This window comes from Natrix helvetica (assembly GCF_964273705.1).
Source record: "Natrix helvetica genome assembly, chromosome: 9".
NCBI classification, from domain to species: Eukaryota; Metazoa; Chordata; class Lepidosauria; order Squamata; family Natricidae; genus Natrix; species Natrix helvetica.
Window position 1 is genome coordinate 3,382,853 of NC_138560.1, and position 21,966 is coordinate 3,404,818.

Below are 21,966 nucleotides of genomic sequence, written 5' to 3' on the forward strand. Positions count from 1 at the left end.
CGACTTCCGGTTCCTGGGCGGGGCCGCGGGGATGGCGCTCCGGGCGGGAATCGGGGCTGCGGAAATTTTGGTTCCGGGAGATTCTAACGGTGCGAGTCTATGGAGATTCTCAGCCATCCCGAAGGTGGTTTTTGCAAAAGGCAACTGGAGACTTTGGGGTTTTTTCTCTCTCTTTGAAAACGTTTCGCTTCTCATCCAGGAAGCTTCTTCAGTTCCATCTCAGTCTCAGAACTGAAGAAGCTTCTTGGATGAGCAGCGAAACGTCTCCAGGAAAAACAGAAATGCAGCTGCCCTTTGGGGCCAGAAGCACCCTTGAGATTCTAACTAGGCAACTAAAGAGGCAGAAATAGAGAACGTGGGAGAAGACAGGGCAGGATTTTTTTTAAAGGTGGGGCGGGGGAATCACAATCATAGCTGTAGGACATTACAGGAAGACTTATTTCCGGATCTTTTTTCTTTTTTAACAATCTGGGTTAAAAATAGGGAATCAACTCCCTGGGTCCTGGTCAATGTAACCCACCTCACAAGAGTTGGTGTTATGAGGAAAATAGGAAGCAAGGTTCTATTCACCCCTTCCAAAAAATTCTCTACATCTAACAGTCAGGAAAAGTTCAGCAAACCGACGAAAAGCAGAGAGGAAGGATGAATAGTGTTGGTGTTTTAAGATGTGGCTGATTCGAGGCCAGAAGTACATCCAGCTGCTGATGTGTGCAGAGGCCAAACGTTTGAATTTGTAAAGTCACCTATCGCAGGAGTGTTCCACCTTGGCAACTTTTAAGATCTGTATCTAAAAGACAACTGGACTTCTTTTTTGAAAAGTTTTCGCTTCTCATCCAAGAAGCTTCTTCAGTTCAGAGACAGAAATGAAGAAGCTTCTTGGATAAGAGAAGCAAAACGTTTTCAAAGGGGGAAAAACACGAAGAAGGAACAGTTGTCTTTTGGAAAAATTTGGGACAACCATGACCTAGATGATTAAGAATCTTCATAGATTCTAGAGCAGGGGTGTCCAAACTTGGGAACTTTAAGACTTGTGGACTTCAACTCCCAGAATTCCCCACCCAGCCAAGTGCTTCTTCTTCTTTTTTTTCATTCTTTCTTTGGAAGGACAGATATTGAAGCTGAAATACTTTGGCCACCTGATGAGAAGGGAGGACTCACTGGGACAGACCCTGATGTTGGAAAAGATGGAAGGCAAGAGGAGAAGGGGATGACAAAAGTGTCATTCAATGAACATGAATTTGGGAAGACCATGGGGTTGCGAAGCATCAGCAACTTTTAAATGCTACAGTGCACGGGTAGAGACAGAAACACACAGGCAAGTTTAAAGTTCAATATTCATTCTTTTTCTCCAAATACAAAAAGCTGTTACAATTCAACTCAACACAAAGCATGTTCAGAGTTACAGAAACTGAAACATTGTATAAAAAGTTACACATTTAAGATGATTCTCTCCCCCTTTTTTTAAAAAAAAATCCTCTCCTGTACTGAACCAACAGAATTGTTATCTTGATGAAAATATTAACAGCTACTGACCCACAGTAAAAAGTTACAGGGGAAAAAAATATTTCTTTGAAAAAAAGAAAAGAAAATCATAATTACTGTAAGATAGCCATTTCTCCTCCCCCTACGGTTTTAATGGTTCTTTGCAAAACAAAACAAAAAAAAGAAACAGATAAAAACACCTCAAAGACAGGTGACACCAAACTGCAAGAAGTTTCCAAAAGGTGTGGAATTTATGGTCTCTAGCAGATTGGGTGGAGGCGGAGTGGAAAGGGGAGAATTTGGGAAGGAGTCTGCAGGATGCGGTCCACAAACAGGGTAGCCACATCATGGCCCAAATCCTTTTTTTTATATAAATGTGCACTGTGACCACTCTCTTCTCTTAAGTGGACCACCCCCTGCAGACACCCCTGGAGAGAATAGCGGTAAATCCTACAGGAGCCCCTTCCAATGCTGCCCCCCCCCCCCAACCTCTGTAGGAAGTTTAGATACCTGGATGGGTCCTGGTTTAAAAGGATTTTTAAAAAGTACAATTTTATGAACACTGAAGAAGACCCTAGCTTCTTACGGAATAAAACAAATCTTAAAAGAAGAAAAAGAAAGGGGGGGGGAGCTAAATGATCTTCAACAAGGAGAGACAAGGAATCATGTAACTTTCCTCATGAAGGATGGTAGAAAGGACATAACATGCCTAGCTGTACAAGTAAAAACCCAACCATCCTCAAGAACTCTAGAGTGGGGAAGTGAGTGGAAACGCCCAACTTCCCTCTTCTGGATCTCTCTCTCTCTCTCAAGATTCAGAAATGCCCGTCACTGTGAAGGATGTGCTGTTCCTTTTCCCTGGGGTGGAGAAACAACACACCCTCCCGAGCTATCACTGTGCGCTTGAGCCTCCCTGCGAGGTCCCCGTGTAGCTTCCGTAGTCGTAGTTGCCGTAGTACGGAGGCCACTGACTCTGGTTTTGATAGTATTGATTCCATTGTTGGGTGTACTGTGGGGAAAAAGGAGAAAATTGATCAGTGGACAGGTAATATTCTCTACCTGGGGGAAAAAATCCCTTTCCATTTCCACCTGCTGGCTCATCTCAGATTATGTCAGGGTTGTTTCCTCCCCTCCAAAGTCCTCTCTCTTCACAAAAACGTAAGACTTAGAACAAGTTTATTGTCACTTTGAATGTACACTAATCGGCATACATTAAAATGAAATTTCGTTGCATGCAGCTCTTCAAAGGGTCTCCACCTCTACTATACACTACATAACCATAAATAAATAACTAAATAAACACACACACACACAAAGAAATTATGCATGTACACACATATAGTAGTTTTCCTTGTCAAAGGCGAAGGACCAACAAGAGAATGAATAGCTGAGTTGGTGCAACTTATTAAACCAGGGATGTCCAACCTTGGCAACTTTTAAGACTTGTGGACTTCAACTCCCAGGATTCTAAGGGGTTGACTGGCTGGGCTGGGGGATTCTGGGAGCTGAAGTCCACAAAAGTGGCCAAGGTTGAATATCGCTGCATTCAACTATCAATCTGGAGGAGGATGGAATCACTGCTCCATTTTTGTACCCCGCTACAAGTAGTCCTCGATTTGTGGCCACAATTGGGATTAAGTATTTCAGTGGTTAAGCAAGGTGGTTGCTAAGCGAGTCACAGCCGATCTTGTGACCCTTTCAGAGCAAGGCTATTAAGCAGATCCCTGCCGTTGTTAACTGAATCACATGGCTGTTATGTGAAGTCGGCTTCCCTTGCTGACACGGCTCGTCGGAAGGCAGCTAAGATCACAAATGGCGATCGCATGACCACAGGGCCCCGTAATACATGGGTGGCCCCACCGTGTCCTCTTAATGCACCAGAGTAGTCTTTGCTTTCCCACGCTTACCTGTTGGTACTGGTTGTAGTTGGGCTGACTGTAGGCTGGTGGGGTTGGGGCTGGCGGAGGAGGAGGCTGGGTGTAACTTTGGCTATAACTGCCGTAGCTTCCGTAGTTGTAGCTGGGAGCAGTGTAGCCCCCTTGGCTGTAGCTGGAAGGCGGGCTGTAGGGCTGGCTGTAGCTTTGCTGTGGACGACAAAGTGACAGTTGGTTCTGTCAGCTGAGGCACAGGCGCCCTAAGTCCCATTTAGTGGGTCCCTCAAATGCCTAATGCTGCCAGCTGAAGCGTATCTGGCTTGTAGGCACAATTTGCAAGAACAAGTTCCTTCTCTCCTCACTGACATCCGTTTTTTGCCCCAAAGGGACATCCCAAAAGCTGTGTGGTGATTAAGGCACCAGGCTAGAAACTGAGGGACGGTGAATTCTAGTCCTCGCTTAGGCATAAAAGCCACCTGGGTGACTTTGGGCCAAACACCAGGAGACTGGGAGTTCTAGTCCCGCCTATGCCATGAAAGCCAGATAGTGTCTTAGGGCAGGGGTGTCCAAACTTGGCAACTTTAAGACGTGTGGACTTCAACTCCCAGAATTCCCCAGCCAGCAGAGCTGGCTGGGGAATTCTGGGAGTTGAAGTCCACACGTCTTAAAGTTGCCAAGTTTGGACACCCCTGGCTTAGGGTCAGCCACCTGTCTCAGCCCAACACACCTCACATGGGGAAAACAGGAGGAAGAAAGTGTCTTGGACACAGTCACAGCCTTGAGTAGTTTGCAAAAATAGTCAAGGCAGGATATAAATGAATTTGTAACGTATCGACATGCCAAGGGCTAATGGAGCACTGGGCCTTTAAAGGTCTCCTATTGATAGGTATCAAAGATGTCAAATATGATGCTCACCTCTCTGGCTATTCCAGAGCTTTCCTTACAGCCCCCCAAGATACGCCACTGGATGCTTTCTCAGCTGCCCTGACCCTTCCCAGATTCATCCCTCAATTACCACCATCCCCATTTGAAGGTGTTTCGGCATTTCCCCAAACAGAATCTGGAGCCGAACCCTGGACATACCTGTGGTCCTTGACTGTATGACACCGGTGGGGGGTTGGTGGCAGGGCCTATGGCTGGAGGAGGGGGAGCAGGAGCAATGCTGCTGCTCTTGTAAGGATTCTGGTCACGTGCCGGGCTGTAGCTGCTCTGCTGTTGGTTGTTCTGACTGTAGCTGCCTCGGGTGTTGTTATTGTTGTCTCGGTTTCCACTGCCCCAGCGGTTCTGGTTGTAGCCGCCTCGGTTGAAGCCTGAATGGGAAAAACCATACTTATGAGCTTCCACTAAAGAGCCAATTTGGTCTAGCCTAGTGGTTAGGGTGCTGGGCTAGAAAGCAGGACACGGTCAGTTGTAACCCCAGCTTTGCAATGAAAGCCACAGGGCGACAGTGAGTTCTAGTCCTGCCTTAGGCATGAAAGCCAAGTGGGTTGTTTTGAGCCAATCATCAGGAGCTGGTGAGTTCTAGTCCCGCCTTAGATCTGAAGGCCAATTGGGTGGCTTTGGGCCAATCATCAGAAGATGTTGAGTTCTAGTCCCGCCTTGGGCATGGAAGCCAATTGGGTGACTTTGGACCAATCAAGAGGGGATGGTGAGTTCTAGTCCCACCGTAGATATGAAAACATGAGTGTCTCTGGGCCAATCACAGGGGGCATTGAATTCTAGTCAAGCTACATTGAAGTATTATATGGATGGGGAGACCATCAGAACTTTGAAACACCACATATGTGAGTCCCAGGTAGGTCTACTACAGGGGTGTCCAAACTTGGGAACTTTAAGACTTGTGGACTTCAACTCCCAGAATTCCCCAGCCAGCATGGGTGGCTGGGGAATTCTGGGAGTTGAAGTCCACAAGTCTTAAAGTTCCCAAGTTTGGACACCCTTGGTCTACTAGAATGTCCAACGGTTGCTAACTGACCAGCTATAAGTCAAGAACATAGAATTGAGGCAACCAACCTTCTCATCTCACCGAGGCCATAAGGCCAGCCTTACCTCCACTTCCGCCGCCGCCACCACCTCCTCCAATTCCGCCGCCACCTCCACCACCGCCTCTGTAGCCTCCTCCTCCTCCGCTGCCTCCTCCGCCGCCTCCGCCACCACCTCCTCCTCCTCCTCGGTTCTGGAAGCCGCCCCGACTGCCCATGGGCGGCCCTCGATTGTCAAAGCGCTGAAACCCTCCTCCGCCTCCTCGGCCACGGAATCCGCCGCCGCCACCTCCTCCTCCTCCTCCGCCCCAGCTGTCGAACCGCTTTTCGGGAGGCGGGCCAGCTTTCTTGCCTTCTTCGTTGTACTGCTTCACCAGCTTCTCTGCCTCATCCCGCTGCACCTCAACGTAAACCACCGAGTCGAGGAAATCGCCAGATTCCGGCAGGGCAAAGTTGGCTGCCGGGAAAGGAAACCGAGATGCTTGTCAGTCAGCGCGAAACAGGGTGGGATAGGGACAGGCTAAGTCACAGGGGGTGGGACTACGTGGGGCGGAGCTGGAGTGGATTTTCTCCTCCTCATATGTGCCACGAATGCGAGTTGTGTGGTGGCCTATAGGTGGCCATCAGGAGGCTGTGAGTTTGGTTCTCGGTAGAGGCAGATATTTCCCTCTCTGGGTTCTCACACTGAGAATATATCTGCTGAACAAAACTCCACACTGGCGACAGGGAAGGGCATCCGGCCATTAAAAAACACTCCGCTAGCTCCATTCAGTTGCCCAGACTCCGCCCCGCAAGGGATTATGGGATCGTTAAATGAAGATGATGGTATGTACCATAAATGCGAGGTTTGGTTTTCCTCTTTCTGACACCCTACCTTTCATTTCTAACACTGCGTGATCGGGCACGTCCTTCCCCTCTTCATCGGTGCGCTTTATTGTCCGATCTTTTAAATCCTCGTCCGTGGGACAAATGACAATGGCTTTGCGTTGAAAACCTTCAAAAGGACGCATTTTTCGTCTCTGGGCCGACCCATAAACATTTGTCTACCAATGATAATAAAGAAGTAGGTTTGTTTAAAAAACAAAAACAAAAGACCTTTATTTAGCACTTGAAGGCTCCCAACGCCCCACAATGGAACAAGGACTTCAAAGAGAGAAACACTGGCTTCCTGGAACCTCCATCCCATTCCTCCCTCCCCGTGGATAGAGAAAAGGATGGAAATAACCCCTGACAACGAAGCAAACTTGAAGAGATCCTCTCGTTTTTTAAAAGATGGAAAACAGTAGGACGTGACAGTAATGTGCCCCTTTTTGCAATTCAAATGAAACCCCCCTCGAAGACCAGGCTCACAAGGCAGCGGTGGCTTTGCTCAGAGAAAAGTGCATTTTGCCTTAGGAGGAGGAAATGAAGGGACAGGGCATCCGGAATGCATTCCTCTAAATGCACTGTTTGCATATTAGAGCCATCCAAGCACTAGAGCAGGGGTGTCCAAACTTGGGAACTTTAAGACTTGTGGACTTTAACTCCCAGAATTCCCCAGCCAGCCATGCTGGCTGGGGAATTCTGGGAGTTGAAGTCCACAAGTCTTAAAGTTCCCAAGTTTGGACACCCCTGCACTAGAGAGTTCATTAGCAGGAGGTTTTAAAAAGATGTCGTTGTCTTAAAAGGCCACCTCTGGACTTTTGAGGGGAGGGAAGAGGCAGGGAGGCTGCAATGATCTGAGCTGGGAACAGCCAAACTTGACAACTTTTAAGACTTGTGGACTTCAACTCTCAGAATCCCCCAGGGCAGCATGTGCCACACGGGTCTTAAAAGTTGCCAAGGTTGGGACAACCCCTGATCTGAATGCATTATGTTTGAAAGGCATTGGCCTTCAGAAAGATTTATCAAGACTCAAGAAGCCGGGGAAAAAGCTGGCCCAGTTAGGCCTTATCTAGGATTTGAAAAGCCAGGATCGCTGGTTGGCTTTGATTCTAGAATTAAGGCTTGCAAAATTGGCAGCCACTTATGGGTGGGTTGAGTGGCTCTATATACATTTAATAAATAAATACGTAATAGTAAAAATGAAAAATAATAAATAAAAGGGGGACAGATCACATTTCCACCTACTCTGGCTGGCACATCTGGCCAGACACCCCCCACCCCCCCAATTGACCCCATGAAGTAAATGGAGGGGCCTCATACCTGATCCAGGATATAATTCCGCTTCTTTCGTGCTGCAATCTGGATTAAGCGGTTGAGGCACTGTGTCGCTTGCTGGATGAGAACGTCCCAGCGGCCGGCGTAATTGCGCTGCCGTCGGAGTCCCATTACCTGAGAAAAAGACAGGTCGGTGAGGGCAGCCAGGGTGGGGGGGGGAGTGGAAGGCCATAGCAAGAGTGCTCCCTATAGCTGGCTTGAAGTAGGTCTTGCGTCTGAAGAGGTATATGTCCCCCAAGGCAATTCACACAGGAGGACTCATGAAAGGAGATGACTATCAGAATAATATACAGGTAGTCCTCGGCTTACGACTGTAATTGAGCCTGGAATTACAGTTGTAAGTCACTGTGGTCGTAAGTTGAGGCATCAGGTCCTCAGACATGATTTTTCAACATTTTTGTGTAGATTTAAGTTGTTGTTTAGCAACATTGATTAAGGAAATGCTGATAAATGTGCTTGATAGCACCTATTTCTGATTAGCAAATTGTTATTAAGAGGCCTCTACTGAAGCTTGTGAAAGTCGATGCCTTTAAATAAAATGTGTTAATCGGAAAAGATGCTTTCAAATATTTGACTACCAGAGAATAACATGAGTTTTCTAGTAGATGGCAAGGATGTCCAACCGTGGCAACTTTAAAACATGGCTGGCTGGGGAATTCTGGGAGTTGAAGTCCACAGGTCTTAAAGTTGCCAAGGTTGGACACCCCTGGTATAGGGAGGAGGCTGGACTAGAAGACCTCCAAAGTCCCTTCCCACTCTGTTATTTCTCCTATAAAGCTGGAAACTGGGAGCTTCTTGTATCAGAATCCCTGCAAGACAGCAATTTCACCGTCAATTCTCAAGTAGGACACTGCTGTCTTCTCCCAACCTGCCACTTTGCAGATATTTTGGGACTGCAGCCCCTGGAGTCCCAATTAATTAAGGGCTGACCAGAAATTCTGGGAACTGCAATCCAACCACTAGGGAGGGGGGCAACTTGAAAGCCGGTCTTGACCCAGACTTTGAGCAGTTGTATAAACAGGCCTGGTGATTAAAAAAAAAGGGGGGGGATCTAATCCGTAATACACAATCTCTCTCTCTCTCTCTCTCTCTCTCTCACACACACACACACACGGATGTAAATGGAACAATCTGGGGAACTAGGAATTTTTCATTATTCTAGAACAGCGGTGTCAAACTCGATTTCATTGAGGGTTGTGTTTTACTTTGGGGGCCAGGGTAGGTGTGGCCAGCTCGACGTCACTTGTGTCTGGGGTACCTGTGGTGGCCCAAGCACTCTGCCAGCAAAAACAGGCTCCCTAGCTCCGTTTTCAGCTCTGACGGCTTACTGCCACCCTCTGCCAGTGAAAACGGAGCTCAGGAGGGCTCCGTTTTTGCTGGCAGAGGCACTGTGGGCCAGTCCTTCCTTGTTTCCAGGGCGGCCCCCCGGGCCAGATCTAAGGACACCGCGGGCTGGATCCAGCCCCTCGCCCTTGAGTTTGATACCTCTGTTCTAGGAAGATAATTTGGAATGGTGACAGACCACACAAGGAACTCCCGCCCTCGCCCCAGCTCCTGCCAACCTAGCAGTTTGAAAGCATGCAAATGTGAGTACATAAATAGGTATCACTTTGGCAGGAAGGTAACAACGCTCCGTGACGTCATGCTGGCCACATGACCGCGGAAATGTCTTCGGACAGCGTTGGCTCAAAAGCCTTGAAACGGAGATGAGCACTGCCCCCTAGAGTCAGCAATGACTAGCGGAATAAAATCCGCAGGGACTCTTTCACCTTTGTAAGAAAATCCACCGGCTATAAAAGGAAGGCTTTCCTGCAAGGGACCGGCCAGAAAAATCATTTTGAAAAAGACAGTGAGCTGTTCTCAGTTTGACATGGAAGGAAGTGACCACGAACGAGGAAGCAGACGGGGAGAAACCGGTGTTCTCTGCCTCCAACGCTTACCCTCATTTTGTCCATAATGGCGTTTGTTCCCAAAATATTATACTTCTTGGCTGGATTGGCTGCGGCATGCTTAATGGCCCACGTAGTCTTCCCAGCGGCAGGCAACCCCACCATCATCAAGATCTGAAACGGAGGGTGTGGTTTTAACATCTGCTGCAAACCAGTAACGCGACCCCCAAACCAGTTTCTCAAAGCAAATCTCTTCTTTACAAATCTCTCTCTCTCCCTATATATATATACATACACACACACACACACACACACACACATATACATACACATATATAAACAGATACAGGAGTCCTCGACTTACAACAGTTTGGTTAGTGCCCTTCAAAAGTTACTGTGGCGCTGAAAAAAATTGACTTGTTTTTCAGACTTACGACCGTTGCACCATCCCCACAGTCACTTGATCAAAATTCAGGTGCTTGGCAACAGTCTCCTGTTTATGACGGTTGCGGTGTCCCCTTTTGTGACTTTCTGGCAGGCCAAATCAACGGGGAAGCCAGATTCGCTTAATGACCACGTGATTGACTTCACAACTTCAGGCATTCCCTTGTGGCAAAAAAAGGTCATATGGGGCAAAATCAACAGCAGAAATTTTGGGCTCAATTGTGGTCCTAAGTCGAGGACTAGCTGCGTAGTTTTATCGGCCTAACATCCAGTCAGTGATAACCATCTTAGTTGCTGTGTTTGGATCTGTCAGACTCTGATTGGCCCTCTTCACTCATGACAAATTGGGAGTCTGAGCATTAACCCCTGATTATTTTGTAATAGCAATGACCCTTAGACTTATATACCGCTTCACAGTGCTTTCCAGCCCTCTCTAAGCGGTTTACGGAGTCGGCCTCTTGCCCCCCAACAATCTGGGTCCTTATTTTGCCCACCTCGGAAGGACGGAAGGCCGAGTCAACATTGAGCCTGGTGAGATTCGAACTGCCAAATTACAGGCAGCCGGCAGTGAGCAGAAGTAGCCTGCAGTACTGCACTCTGACCCCTGCGCCACCTCAACTCTAAGCATAAGGCATGGTTTTAAACCCAATTGATACAATACTATTTTTTTGGAGGGGGGGAGGACTACTCTTGTCTTGAGTCCTGGTCCACTCAACGACCAACTGGCAAAGGACCCTGGCAACTGAACTCCAGAACCTGCCATGTCTGGATTCACATTTGGGGGCGGGGACGATGACGACCTACTTCGCATTCCCTTTTATTCTTTGGTCCAATTGTGCCCCGAACTCTCTCGGACAGGGGGAGGTGCTGTATTAAGGTGAATCCCGGTGGAATCGGAAAGAAGGTGTCTTCCCTTTGGCCGAAGTTGAACTCGATGGCACAGTTCTTCGCCAGGACATGAGGGAACAGGGCCTGCCCTCCCAAATTCTCCTTCCGTAGTCGATAGGCCATCCCTAGCCACTTCCCATTCTTCATGAAGGACATTTCGACATCGTCGCCACACTCGAAGTCCTGAGAGGAGGGAAGGAAACGTCAATCAATTGAGAAACAGGAAATGGAGGCCCGTGGAAGCTTCCGGTCTCCCCCTTTCCCACTTGGAGAAGGGAAGGTAAAGAGATCCAACGGGTTTTACTCCACTAGCCGCACCCCCAACTTTCGGAGGTGTTGCTCATCTGCTCTAGTCCAGGGGTCACCAACCATTTGGACCTCAGGGACCCCTAAATTCATAATTTTAAATCTCGCGGACGACTAATATGATCTGCCTAATGACCAGCTGGGCGGGCGTGGCTAGGTGGTCATCTGACTGGGTGGGCGTGGCCAATTCAATGTCACTCACGTCAAGGGGCGCCTCGCTGGCCTCTACTCATCCCTCCCCTCCCCAGCCACTCATCGCCTGCCCGTCCGGGCTCCTGAGGGCCCCAATAGGAAGCAGTTGCTGGAGCTAAGCAGCCCGCAGGAGAAAAAGTTGACAAAACAGCTGGCTCAGTTCCAATTGGATCTGACTGAGAAGGAGGCTCAGCAGAAGCACCTCACTGAGGACTAGGAGCATGGGCTTTCCAAGCAGAGGGAAGACCTGCAGGAGTGCAAGGCCAGGTGCCGGCGCCTGGAGGCTCAGCGGGCTGAGATGGTCAGCCAGTTCCAGGCCATGGTGCAGTCCCACTGGAACGAGGCCCTCTGGCTCTTTGCCACCAATGGCGCTTTCCTCCAACCTTCACCCAAAGACCCCCACCAGGAGGCCGAAGCAGACCCCAAGTCAGAATTTCTGTCCCCCTCCGACCTGCACAAAAAGACCACAAAGGGGGAGACTCTCTGCAGCAACACAAGCATTCATTGCACGTATCCATCCCAGGATCCGTAGTTTGAGGACCACAGATTTAGTGCCATATAAAAAATGCAAATAATTTTTCTGCGGACCCCCAAAATGTTCTCATGGACTCTAGGCCACTGAAGAGCTTTCTGCAGTCATGTGGCCAGCATGACATCATGCTGCAGGATAGAGCATGCAGCGAAACCTGGAGCACTGTTACCTTCCCACCAAAATGGTACCTATTGATCTACTCGCATTTGCGCTCTTTCGAACGGCTGGGTGGGCAGGAGCTGGGGCAAGTAGGTGGAGCTCACCCTATCACACAGCAGCACTCGGGCCTCAAACATGGGCTGCCGGCTTTCCAGCAGACAAGCCCGGTGTCTTAACCGCTGAGCCATCGTGGCGCCTTATGGGGGGGGGGTGTAGCTTCTGAAACAGCACAGGCTGCACTCACCACGAGACAAGTGATGACGTCGTTCTCGGAAAAGGTCTCACCGTAATTTTCAAACTTGCAATTAGTGGATTTCTTCGCGGTGCCTCCGTAGCCATAGGAGAAAGCCTCTTCACCTAACGGGGGTGATAATTAATCTGAGCAGCCGTGCCATGGGAGACCAGGTGGCATTAGTGGGGCAGAGCACTCTTAATATCCCCAGTGTGGTTTTACTTAGCAGGGAAATTGCCTAGTTCAAAAGCTCCTGTTTCAACTAAAGATACTTAAAAGTAAAGACACCCCAGCATAGCATGAAAGCTGGCTGGGTGACTTGGGGTAAATCACAAGGAGACAATGAGTTCTAGTCCCACTTTAGGCATGAAAGCCAGCTAGGTGACTCTGGGACAATCACCAGGAAGCCATGAGTTCTAGTCCCACTTTAGGCATGAAAGCCAGCTATGGTAGGTGACTCTGGGACAATCAGCAAGAGATTGTGAATTTTAGTCCTGGTTTAGACATGAAACCCGGCTGGGATATTATGAGCCAGTCATTCTCTCGCAGCCCAACTGATCTCACAAGTATGTTGCTGTGCAGCAAATAGGGGGGGAGGGGGGGGAAGCAAATTAGGTATGTTCGCCAACTTAAATAGGAAGGGTGGAATGTGAAATAAATAAACAAAACGTACCCTCCGAGATCTAGCAATTAAAACTATTCACCTAACTGAGTGCTACATGAATCCAGTGACCAGCCAATACGCACAACGTGAGGATCTGGTTCAGTGGGAGGAAGGTGTTTGACAGAGATCTCTTCGTTGATCTGAAGACAAAAAAGAAAGCATTTGTTTAGTACAAGACGGCCAACATTTATGACAGGAACAAGGGCTGATTAAATAAATCATTCAAGAACTATTATTATCTTCTTGATTAATTCCTAGATTTTTAAAGGCTTTATGAAGAATTTCTAAAATACTTGATATTAAAAAAAATTTATACGACAGGATAATGAATTCAAGTTATTCTAGATTTTTTTTAAAGCTGGCTGTTAAGCTAAAACCTCAAGTGAATTCTTTTTTTAATTTAAAATGGGCCATGTTTTTCATTAGCAAAGGGTTATCATAAGCGAACGAATGTAAGAGATAACACAACCGCTAACATTACAATAATAAAATGAAGCAATAAAGAAGAAAAGGGGCTATCCCTGTTGGTTGTTATGAGAAACTGAGTCACAACTGTTGGTTGAATTCATGTAATAACTGCTGCTAGAATTGTATTTGCACAACATTGGAAGGGTAGAGAGATCCTCACAGATGAAAATGTGGTTTAAAAATGCTAAGAATGTGCAGAAATGAAGAGATTAACACTTGCAATTAAAGGAAAGGAAGAATCTGGAGTGTTATAACATGTGGGAGCTATTTTATCAATGGTTAGACAATAAATATGAAAACAATGTATTATAAAGTTAAATTAAGAAGAGAAATGTTATAATAATAGATACGTGAAGTTTTAAGTACTAGTATTACTTGCATTCTTATGGCCTGGTAAATAAAGGCAGGTGGCTAGGGAATGTGGAATTACAAGTAAGTTTCAGGTGAACGAGCAAAACATTTGAACACAGGCTGAATTCCAGGAAGTGGGAATTTTAATTGTCCCAGAGCAGATGTGAAGCCTCGGGGTTTCACTAATTTGGTCCCTCCCAGAAAATGCCAAAAATTAAGGAATAACTTATGCAGCTGCAACAGCTACCTCATAACCTCCCTCTATCCCAGGGGTGTCCAAACTTGGAACTTTAAGACTTGTGGACTTCAACTCCCAGAATTCCCCAGCCAGCTGGCTGGGGAATTCTGGGAGTTGAAGTCCACAAGTCTTAAAGTTCCCAAGTTTGGACACCCCTGCTCTATCCTGTCCCCAGAGACCAACAGACTCCTCAGCTCACAGGTCTGCCTGTATGTAACGTAGCCCATGTTAGCAATGCTCCTTTTCATATCATCTCCTCTGCCCCTCCGCAGTGAGGAGGCACGTTCCCTCACCTTCATCTCATAGCACACCCTTCCACGCCACACCCCGTACGTCGCTCGTGCGCCTGACCAGAGGTAAGCAAATCCTTCGATGGTCAGAGGGTATCCACTGTATCGATCGCGGGCCACTTTGAAATGGAGATCGCAATTATCTGAAGAGCAAAGCAAACGTCGTCGTTAATGGAAACCCAAGGAGATGGATAGTAGAAGCAGCCGTGGGCTAAAACCCCGGACAGATCACAGCAACGTATTAAGGTGAGGCTTTCTTTGAGGGGAAAATGACTCTCCTGATGCTAAGCTAGGATAATATGCAAGGAGAATTAGCTAACTCATTTCTCCTATCAAAATTGCTGCATGTAAATGGCTCTATTAAAGCAGCACGGACTGAAATAGAATAGGAATGGAGAACTCTTCCTGGGGAAAAAAATCGCCACTTCTGCTTTGCAAGCTAAAAAAACCCTCAAACCCCGCCTCTATTCAATAATTTCCTTGCCAAAACAGGCTGGCTTAGTGTGAGATTATGATGTCTCGTGACTCGGGGCTATTAAAATCAATCCACTTAGGGGGGTTGTAGTTTTTAAGAGATAAATCAATGTCTTACAACTCTCCAATAGCCAAGGCACTTCACCATTTACCCACCAACCCTAAACACTTACAAGTAGAAAGGTTGTTTTATTAACCATTCACTTGTATCTGACTCTTGGTGGCTTTATAGACAAGGGCTCTCCATGCCACCCTGTCAATCACAGCTTCTTTCAGTTGCTGGATGTTCAACTCTGCATCAGATTTGAGGCTTTCGAGCCAGCGTTTTTCTTTGCTTGGCCCTTCTTCTTCTTCCACTAACCCTGCCTAGCAATGTTGCCTTCTCTAATGAGTTTGCACCACAAAGAATAAAAACGTTTCAACTTCCACCTATTCCGAGGGAGGGTTTGCCCACTCATGACCCAAACTAGAACAACTGCAAAAAAGCTGAATTTAAGCCTTCCTGCTAGTAGAGCCACAGCTGCAATTTCTCCTCCTGCAGGGAACCAATAATCTAAAGGACTCTTCCTCAACCCCTTTCCCTGAATTTCAAATATCGTGACCCAAGCAACCCTCTAACTCAGCTGCTGTCATCTTACTGCACTTCAATAGATGCGAGATGATTGAAGGACACAGGAACAGAGCCCAAGGGGGAAACGTCTGCTCTGTGTTGACTCTGCAAACAAGCAAGATCAGGCGAGAGGAAATCTGGGTCTTGGGAAGGGGGGCAAAATAAATTTTATTTATTTCCCACGTTGCGGAACTGCCCTTCTCCCTCAAAGTGGGACGCCGGGCGGCTTACAGTAAAATGTAAAAATATATACAAAGAGATATACAGAGAAGTTAAAAACAATGCTGTAAGCTCTGTAACTCACACGTATCGATGGCCACCAGGGTGTCGTCAAAATCGTCCTCGTCGTCTTCTGCAGGCGGCTGAGGAGATCGGCCCCTGGAAGAGAGGCAGGAAATGGAGCTTCCATAAGCCCGTTTGAGGCAAACTGAGAGACGCGGCCTGCAAGGCAGGCCAAGAGGAAACACAGGGCCTGATTCCAGGAAACAAATCCCACCCGTTACTGTGTTGATCAAACTGGGAACACTTTGGGAGCTTCCATCCAAGTCAAAAATGGCCTTTCCCATTACTGTTGCCCTCTGTGATTCAGAGATAGGAAGTCTTCATTTTTTCAGTAATTGTCTGGAACTACAACTCCTAGAATCCCGAGGAAACAGGGCCCAAAGGGAGGGATGCTGGGAGTTGTAGTTCAGGAACATCATGGAGGTTTCGTTTGGTGAGAGGAGCGAGATAGATAAGATAGCTGGATGGATGGATGGGCGGACAGATACATACACTATATACCCAAAAGTGTTCGCTCACAACTGAGCCTGATTATGTGGATGGGTGAGCGAATACCTTTGGCAATATAGTGTACATACATGCGTAGCAGAGCTTATACACTGCTTTTGCAACATTCTCTAAGCGGTTTACAGAGTCAGCATCTTGCCCCCAACAATCTGGCTCATTTTTAACGACCTTGTGAGGATGGAAGGCAGAGCCAACCTGGAGCTCGTCAGGATTGACTTCCAGGCTGTGGGCAGTTAGCCTGCAATGCTGCATTCTCTCTCTCTCTCTCTCTCTCTCTCTCTCTCTCTCTCACACACACACACACACACACACACGCACGCCTTAACAATCTGCATTTACAAAGATGTTATAAAACCAAGATTCATTTCAACCAAATATATATATTACTTTAAACCTTAAAGCTAAGGATCAGGTAAGAAGCAGCCGCTCGTCACGCCCAATCTTTCATCCGATCACGCTTACAAACTTTACAACTTAAGTGAAATCAAGCACCATTGCCAAGATGGCAAAATAGATGAGGAGAATAGAATGCCTTTGACAAATGCCTCCAAAACAAATCCTGCCCTCAAGGACACTTCTGGGCTCGGCTGCTTTCCTGGGCAGTTTTGGAAAAAATAAATCAAGCTAGATGAACGAGGTAAGCACACACACACACCCGCCCCGAATCCTTGTCTAAACGTACCTTTTATCCTCGCGATATTCGTAATACCCGCGCCCCCTGGACTCATCAAATGTCCTCTTATGGCCTTGCTGTGGCTGCTGCTGCTGCTGCTGCTGCTGCTGCCAGGGCTGATATGAGTCTGAGGTGTTATACCCGGAGGAGGGCGCATTGTAAGAGGAAGCCGAGGTATTGTAGCCAGAAACGGAAGAACTGTAGTTAGAGGGGGGTGCGTTGTAACCAGACGCCGGCATGTTGTGGCTGGGAGGGGCCTCCTCTTCCTTTATTTCTGTCTTCATGTCTGCATTTTAAACACAGCATTTCACATTTCAGCGGGCGAAGAAACCCCCGTGTGAAAAAGAAACAACCGCTGCTGTTTAGTCTGAAAAAGCCAGCAACCCCCGCCCCTAAGCGCAAGAGAAAGCGCTCTTTTCAATTTTGCTACCAAATGGCTTGGCCCAGAGCCAGCCAACCGTTAAGAGCCAGGGAAGGGATGCTAAGCAATAAAACTGGTGAGGAAATGATCACAGAATTGATGTGTCGGAACCAAAAGTATCTATTTAATCCCCCCACCCCCCAATTTTTTCTTGCTTCTGCTCTTACAATCTGGGGATTCTATTATTAGAATAAGACGGAGATATGATCAAGATAATAAGAGATGTTCAGGTGGAGAATTCTAAAGGGAACAATGTAATATTCAATTAGGGCAAGGATCCCAAGCGGGGCCGAAAGAAAACAAGATGTATTCCTCGCCTGACTGTGGTTTTGAAAAAAAAAAAGGGAGAAGCTAAAGGTTCACAATAAACCGGGGTGGGGGGGGGGGAAATCCATTATATTCCCCTTTATGGAAAATACAGCAAAGTGAAAACGATACAATGAGCTAAAAATACGATTCCCCTTAGTGGGGAAAAAAAATTGAACAGAAGTCTTATCATTCAATATGCAAATCTTTTGGAAATAGATAGTCCTCGACTTACGACCGTCATAGGAGTCTGTTGCCAAGCACCTGAATTTTGATCCCAGGACCATGGAGATGTTGCAATGGTTGTTAAAGAGTGAAAAACGGTTATTTTTTCCCTGCGCTGTCGTAATTTTGAACAGTCACTAAATGAATCATAAGTCGAAGACTACCTGGACTACATTTTGGTACATTTGTCCAGTAAAAAGTATCTCTCTCCCTTCCCTACCACCAGTTTTTTTTTAACGCAAATGCAGCTAAGGAATTCTAGTAGTGCTACTTCAAAACTCCCTACCCAACCACTGGAAATGTCAACAAAATAACCAAGGTTTCCCCCCGATCCCCTCCAAACACTCGTGTTTACCTGGTCGATCTTGGCTTACAGGCCCACGCTCGTAACCCAATTCGTTCTCCTGTTTAATATTGAAATGCTCAAAAGACTGATATCCTTGCCGGTTGTCTTGGTGAGTGTTGTCACGGATGCCATCTTGAAAACAGGAATCAAAAGAAAGAAGATTAGCGTTCCTGTTTCGTGCTACTTTGGAAAAAAAGAAAAAGAAACCGATTCTTCTTTCAGCGTCAGCAAGTGGTTGGGCTAAATGGAGTGAGTGGCAATCCCAGCAACCCACCATTACCTGGATGGTTGCGGAACAGTTACTACCTTCAGCGCAATTAAGCGGCCAAATCTTTTTTCCGGAGTACCGCGATTCAAGATACAGATGGGGAAGAGAAATGGCGGGGTTTCATGTGAGAATGCCCCATCCTGAAAACCAGCTTAGACAGTATTGTGTGGCAAACTGAAGTGCCAGGAAGGAGGTTACTCTGTGCTGTTTTTCTCTGAATACGACTCCCACCCCCAGGGGAGGATGAAAATAGTGCTGCCTAGGAGAGGGTTTGCTCCTTGATTACGGCAAGGCTGAATGCCAAGGCTAAACAACACAGGAAACCAGAGGGCGCAGCATGTCTTCCGCATCACGCAAAAAAATCGTGCTTGGTGTAGAAACCACAACCCCCCCTATATTTTAAGCCCAAAGCAAATCACTGGGGGAACCTCCCCTTTTAGATTCGGTACACTTAGCTACCTTGTTTGATATTAGCTAGAATATTATTTTTTCTTGTTTTGATATCTATATGTTAACCAAAGAAATAATTGAGTTGGAAGGAACCTTGGAGGTCTTCTAGTCCAACCCTCTCCAGTTTTGGAGGACTCACAACTTCTGGAGGCAAGTCATTCCAACAATTCATTGTTCTAACTTTCAGGAAAATTCTCTTTAATTCTCGGTGATTAATTTCCATCCATTGCTTCTTGTCCTACTCTCAGGTGCTTTGGAGAATAAGTAAACTCCCTCTTCTTTGTGGCAGTCCCTCATATTGGAACACCGCTATTATGCAATTATGTTTTTACTAGCCAAACCCAATCAGCTAGTTCAGATATTTATTTTATTTAGCGTATGGCATAAGATACATGGACAGCAGCAGTAAAGATGCATGGAAAGAACGCATGATAATATGATACACCAAAGATGGAGATGCATGGTCAATTTCGGGAGGTGGAAGAGATTCAGAGGACAGTTCAAAATAGGTAAGTGATCAATTGCAGTCTTTACACCTACAGGGCACGTTAGGTGCTGCTTGGAGATCCCGTGGGTCCGTTTCCATGAAGCAGCTGTGCTGAAGCTTCCCTTAAGGCAAGAGGATCACAGGCATCGCCTGGCAACAAAGGGCGGCATCGGAGGGGGGGGGGGAGACAAATGCCCAGATGCCATAAAAATAAACAGGGCACTTTTGAGAGCCAAGAAAAGTCCCGAGCAGCCTGGATCGCCCACAGGCCTCCTGAGGCTGGGAAGCTTCCTTAGTGGGGACGTCTCTATGGAGATTCTCAGTCCTCCAGGTTAGATTCTTTCAAAGGTGTTCCTTCCTTCCTTCCTTCCTTCCTTCCTTCCTTCCTTCCTTCCTTTTCTTTCCTTCTGTCTCTTTCTTTTCTTTCCAAAAGACAAATGGCTTCGTTTTTCCTTGAAGATGTTTCCCTTCGCCTCCCAAGAAGCTTCATGGGTTCTTCAGTTCAACTGAAGAAGGTTCTTGGATGAGGAAAAACTAAGCCCAGTTGCCTTTTGGGGAGGGGGAGGGAAAGCATTTTGGGGGCTCTTAAGGGAGAAACATCCTCGGGTTTTGCAGGACGGCCCGAGAAACGTCGGCTGTCCGGATCCCAGGCCGCCTCCTCCTCTGCCCAGATCACCCTGAGAAAGGCCACCCGCACCGGATCCCACTGGAGGACGCCGCCCCTCCAGCAGTCTGGGCAGGAGACGGATCCTTCCCTAAAGGGCGGGGGCTGCTCTGCTTGCTGGCCCATGATCCCAACCCCAACCTCCTTGAGACCCATGTTCCACAGCTATAAGGATCTCCCGAGGAGGGACTGCTGGCTGTGAGCCCATCCTTCCCAGTTTTGCTGGAGACCTATCCTCTCCAGCCAGGGGCTCCCCGGAGACCCATCCTCTGCAGCATCACGGTGTCCTCACTGACCATGCTTCCCGGCCATCCTATTCCCCCCCTCCCTCAGAGGACCCATCCTCCTCACCTAGGATTGTCTCCTCACAAGCCCATGTTCCCCAGCGATGGGCTGTCTCGTAGAGCCCATGCTCCCTGGCCAGAGCATCGTCCCCAACGAGCAGGAAGCCACATTCCCCGACCTCCCCCGTGAAGACCCATCCTCCCCAGCTCTTGCGCCCCCCCCATCCTCCCCGGAAAAAGACGCCTCCTCAGACTCCATCCTCCCCAGCGAGGGGTTGCTTCGTAGGACCTATGCTCCCCGGCGAGGGAGTGTCTCCCCACAGACCATGCTCCCCGACCATAACATCCGCCCCAGAGACCCATCCTCCCCGGCCAGCCGTGCGTCCCGCCCCCCGCGGTCCCCTGCCTCCCAGGGCCCATGCTCCGCGGCCCGAGACCCATCCTCCGCAGCATGGCGATCTCCTCAGTGACCATGCTCCCCGGCCATCCTATTCCGCCCCCTCAGGAGGCCCATCGTCCTGACCTAGGATTGTCTCCTCACAAGCCCATGTTCCACAGCGAGCGACGGGCTGTCTCGTAGAGCGGCCAGCGCATCCCCAGAGACCCATCCTCCGCCCCAGCGAGCGGGAGGCCGCATTCCTCCACCTTCCCCAGCCTCCTCACAGACCCCATGTTCCCCAGCGAGGGGTTGCTTCGCATGACCCATCCTCCCCAGCGAGGGAGTGTCTCCCCACAGACCATGCTCCTCCGCCCGGGAGACCCATCCTCCCCGCCCGCCAGCCGTGGGTCACCCTCACAGGCCCGCCCGCGGTCCCCCTTCCTCGCAGGGGCCATGCTCCGCGGCCCGAGACCCGTGCTCCCCAGCGAGGGCCGCCGCGTCCTCCTCCCCTCCGGGCTCGCTTACAGTGTCCGTCGGGGAGCGGCTCTCCGTCCGAGCCGGAGCCCGAGCCCGAGCCTCCTCGGGCCTGCTCGGCTTCTAGCGCCGCATGCAACCGCCCGGCCAGTTCGGCCTTGAGCCCGCGGGTGTCGAGGCCGCGGCGGCCGAGCTCCTCCTTCAGCTCGCTGACGCGCAGCCTCCGCACATCCATTGCGCGCTCAATCCCGGCCGCAGGGTCGCCGTTGCCCGGCCATAGGGGCTCCGTTCCGGGCTCTGCTCAAAATGGCCGCTCTCCCTTAACCCCCGCCATGCAACGGGCGTTCCGGTTGGCCCACCTGGCGGTGGAAGAATGAGAGGCGCCCTCTGATTGGAGAAAGCGGGCCCCCGCCTTGGGGCCCCCTCCTCTCCCTTCCCTCCGTCTCCCGCTCATTCCCTGCCTGTAAAAGGAGCTCGCGCATTGGGCGAAAATAAAGGTCAGTCTATAAAGAGCCTCCCCATTGGCTAGAAAGGGCTCGTTTCCTTCCCCGCCTTCACTTTCTCTGAAACTGGTCAGGGAAAGGAGAGGGGGGGAAAACAACTGACTGACGAACGAGGGGGCTGGGCTTACGTTCCCGAAGGCGAATCCCCGAGGCCTCTCCCTTCCTAACTTCTCATTGGCTGGAAGGCCGACTTGTTTGTGCTGTTATGTGGAGGCCTTTCCTCCTCCCCTCTTTTCTATTGGCTGAGCTTCCCTCCCTGGGGATGATGGGAGTTGAAGTTCAATACGTCCGAAAAACAACAAATTAGGAAAAAGTGACTCAAGGCAAAAAAATCGAGGTGTTCCCCCCTCAATACTTCTTTATATGTATCTCCTCTATATAAAGATATATTTTATAACAGTTAAACATTATATCCTAAAATAT

The 21,966-nt window shown here is 48.6% G+C and overlaps 1 protein-coding gene across 1 annotated transcript; it reads right to left on the reverse strand.

The window, feature by feature from the left end:
* Positions 1 to 1,320: 1,320 nt before the first annotated feature.
* Positions 1,321 to 21,394, reverse strand: HNRNPUL1 (heterogeneous nuclear ribonucleoprotein U like 1). The gene is made up of 15 exons (XM_081962543.1): positions 21,092 to 21,394; positions 18,044 to 18,166; positions 16,746 to 17,022; positions 15,579 to 15,652; positions 14,194 to 14,333; positions 12,884 to 12,983; positions 12,192 to 12,304; positions 10,675 to 10,941; positions 9,478 to 9,600; positions 7,523 to 7,651; positions 6,213 to 6,381; positions 5,406 to 5,795; positions 4,440 to 4,666; positions 3,390 to 3,566; positions 1,321 to 2,491 (listed from the first exon to the last, which is right to left on the reverse strand). Exons 1-15 carry the CDS (start codon positions 21,273 to 21,275, stop codon positions 2,375 to 2,377), a joined length of 2,610 nt encoding a protein of 869 aa, XP_081818669.1. The 5' UTR covers positions 21,276 to 21,394; the 3' UTR covers positions 1,321 to 2,374.
* Positions 21,395 to 21,966: the final 572 nt, after the last annotated feature.

What these genes read in the sequence shown, in the direction of transcription:
- HNRNPUL1 (XM_081962543.1), bottom strand. Translation starts at nt 21,275, where the DNA reads ATGGATGTGCGGAGGCTGCGCGTCAGCGAGCTGAAGGAGGAGCTCGGC. An exon ending in GGGTGTGCTATGAGATGAAG is followed by an intron (nt 12,984 to 14,193) that starts GTGAGGGAACGT and finishes TTTTGTCTTCAG; the next exon opens with ATCAACGAAGAGATCTCTGT. An exon ending in ACTACAACCAGTACCAACAG is followed by an intron (nt 2,492 to 3,389) that starts GTAAGCGTGGGA and finishes TTTTCCCCACAG; the next exon opens with TACACCCAACAATGGAATCA.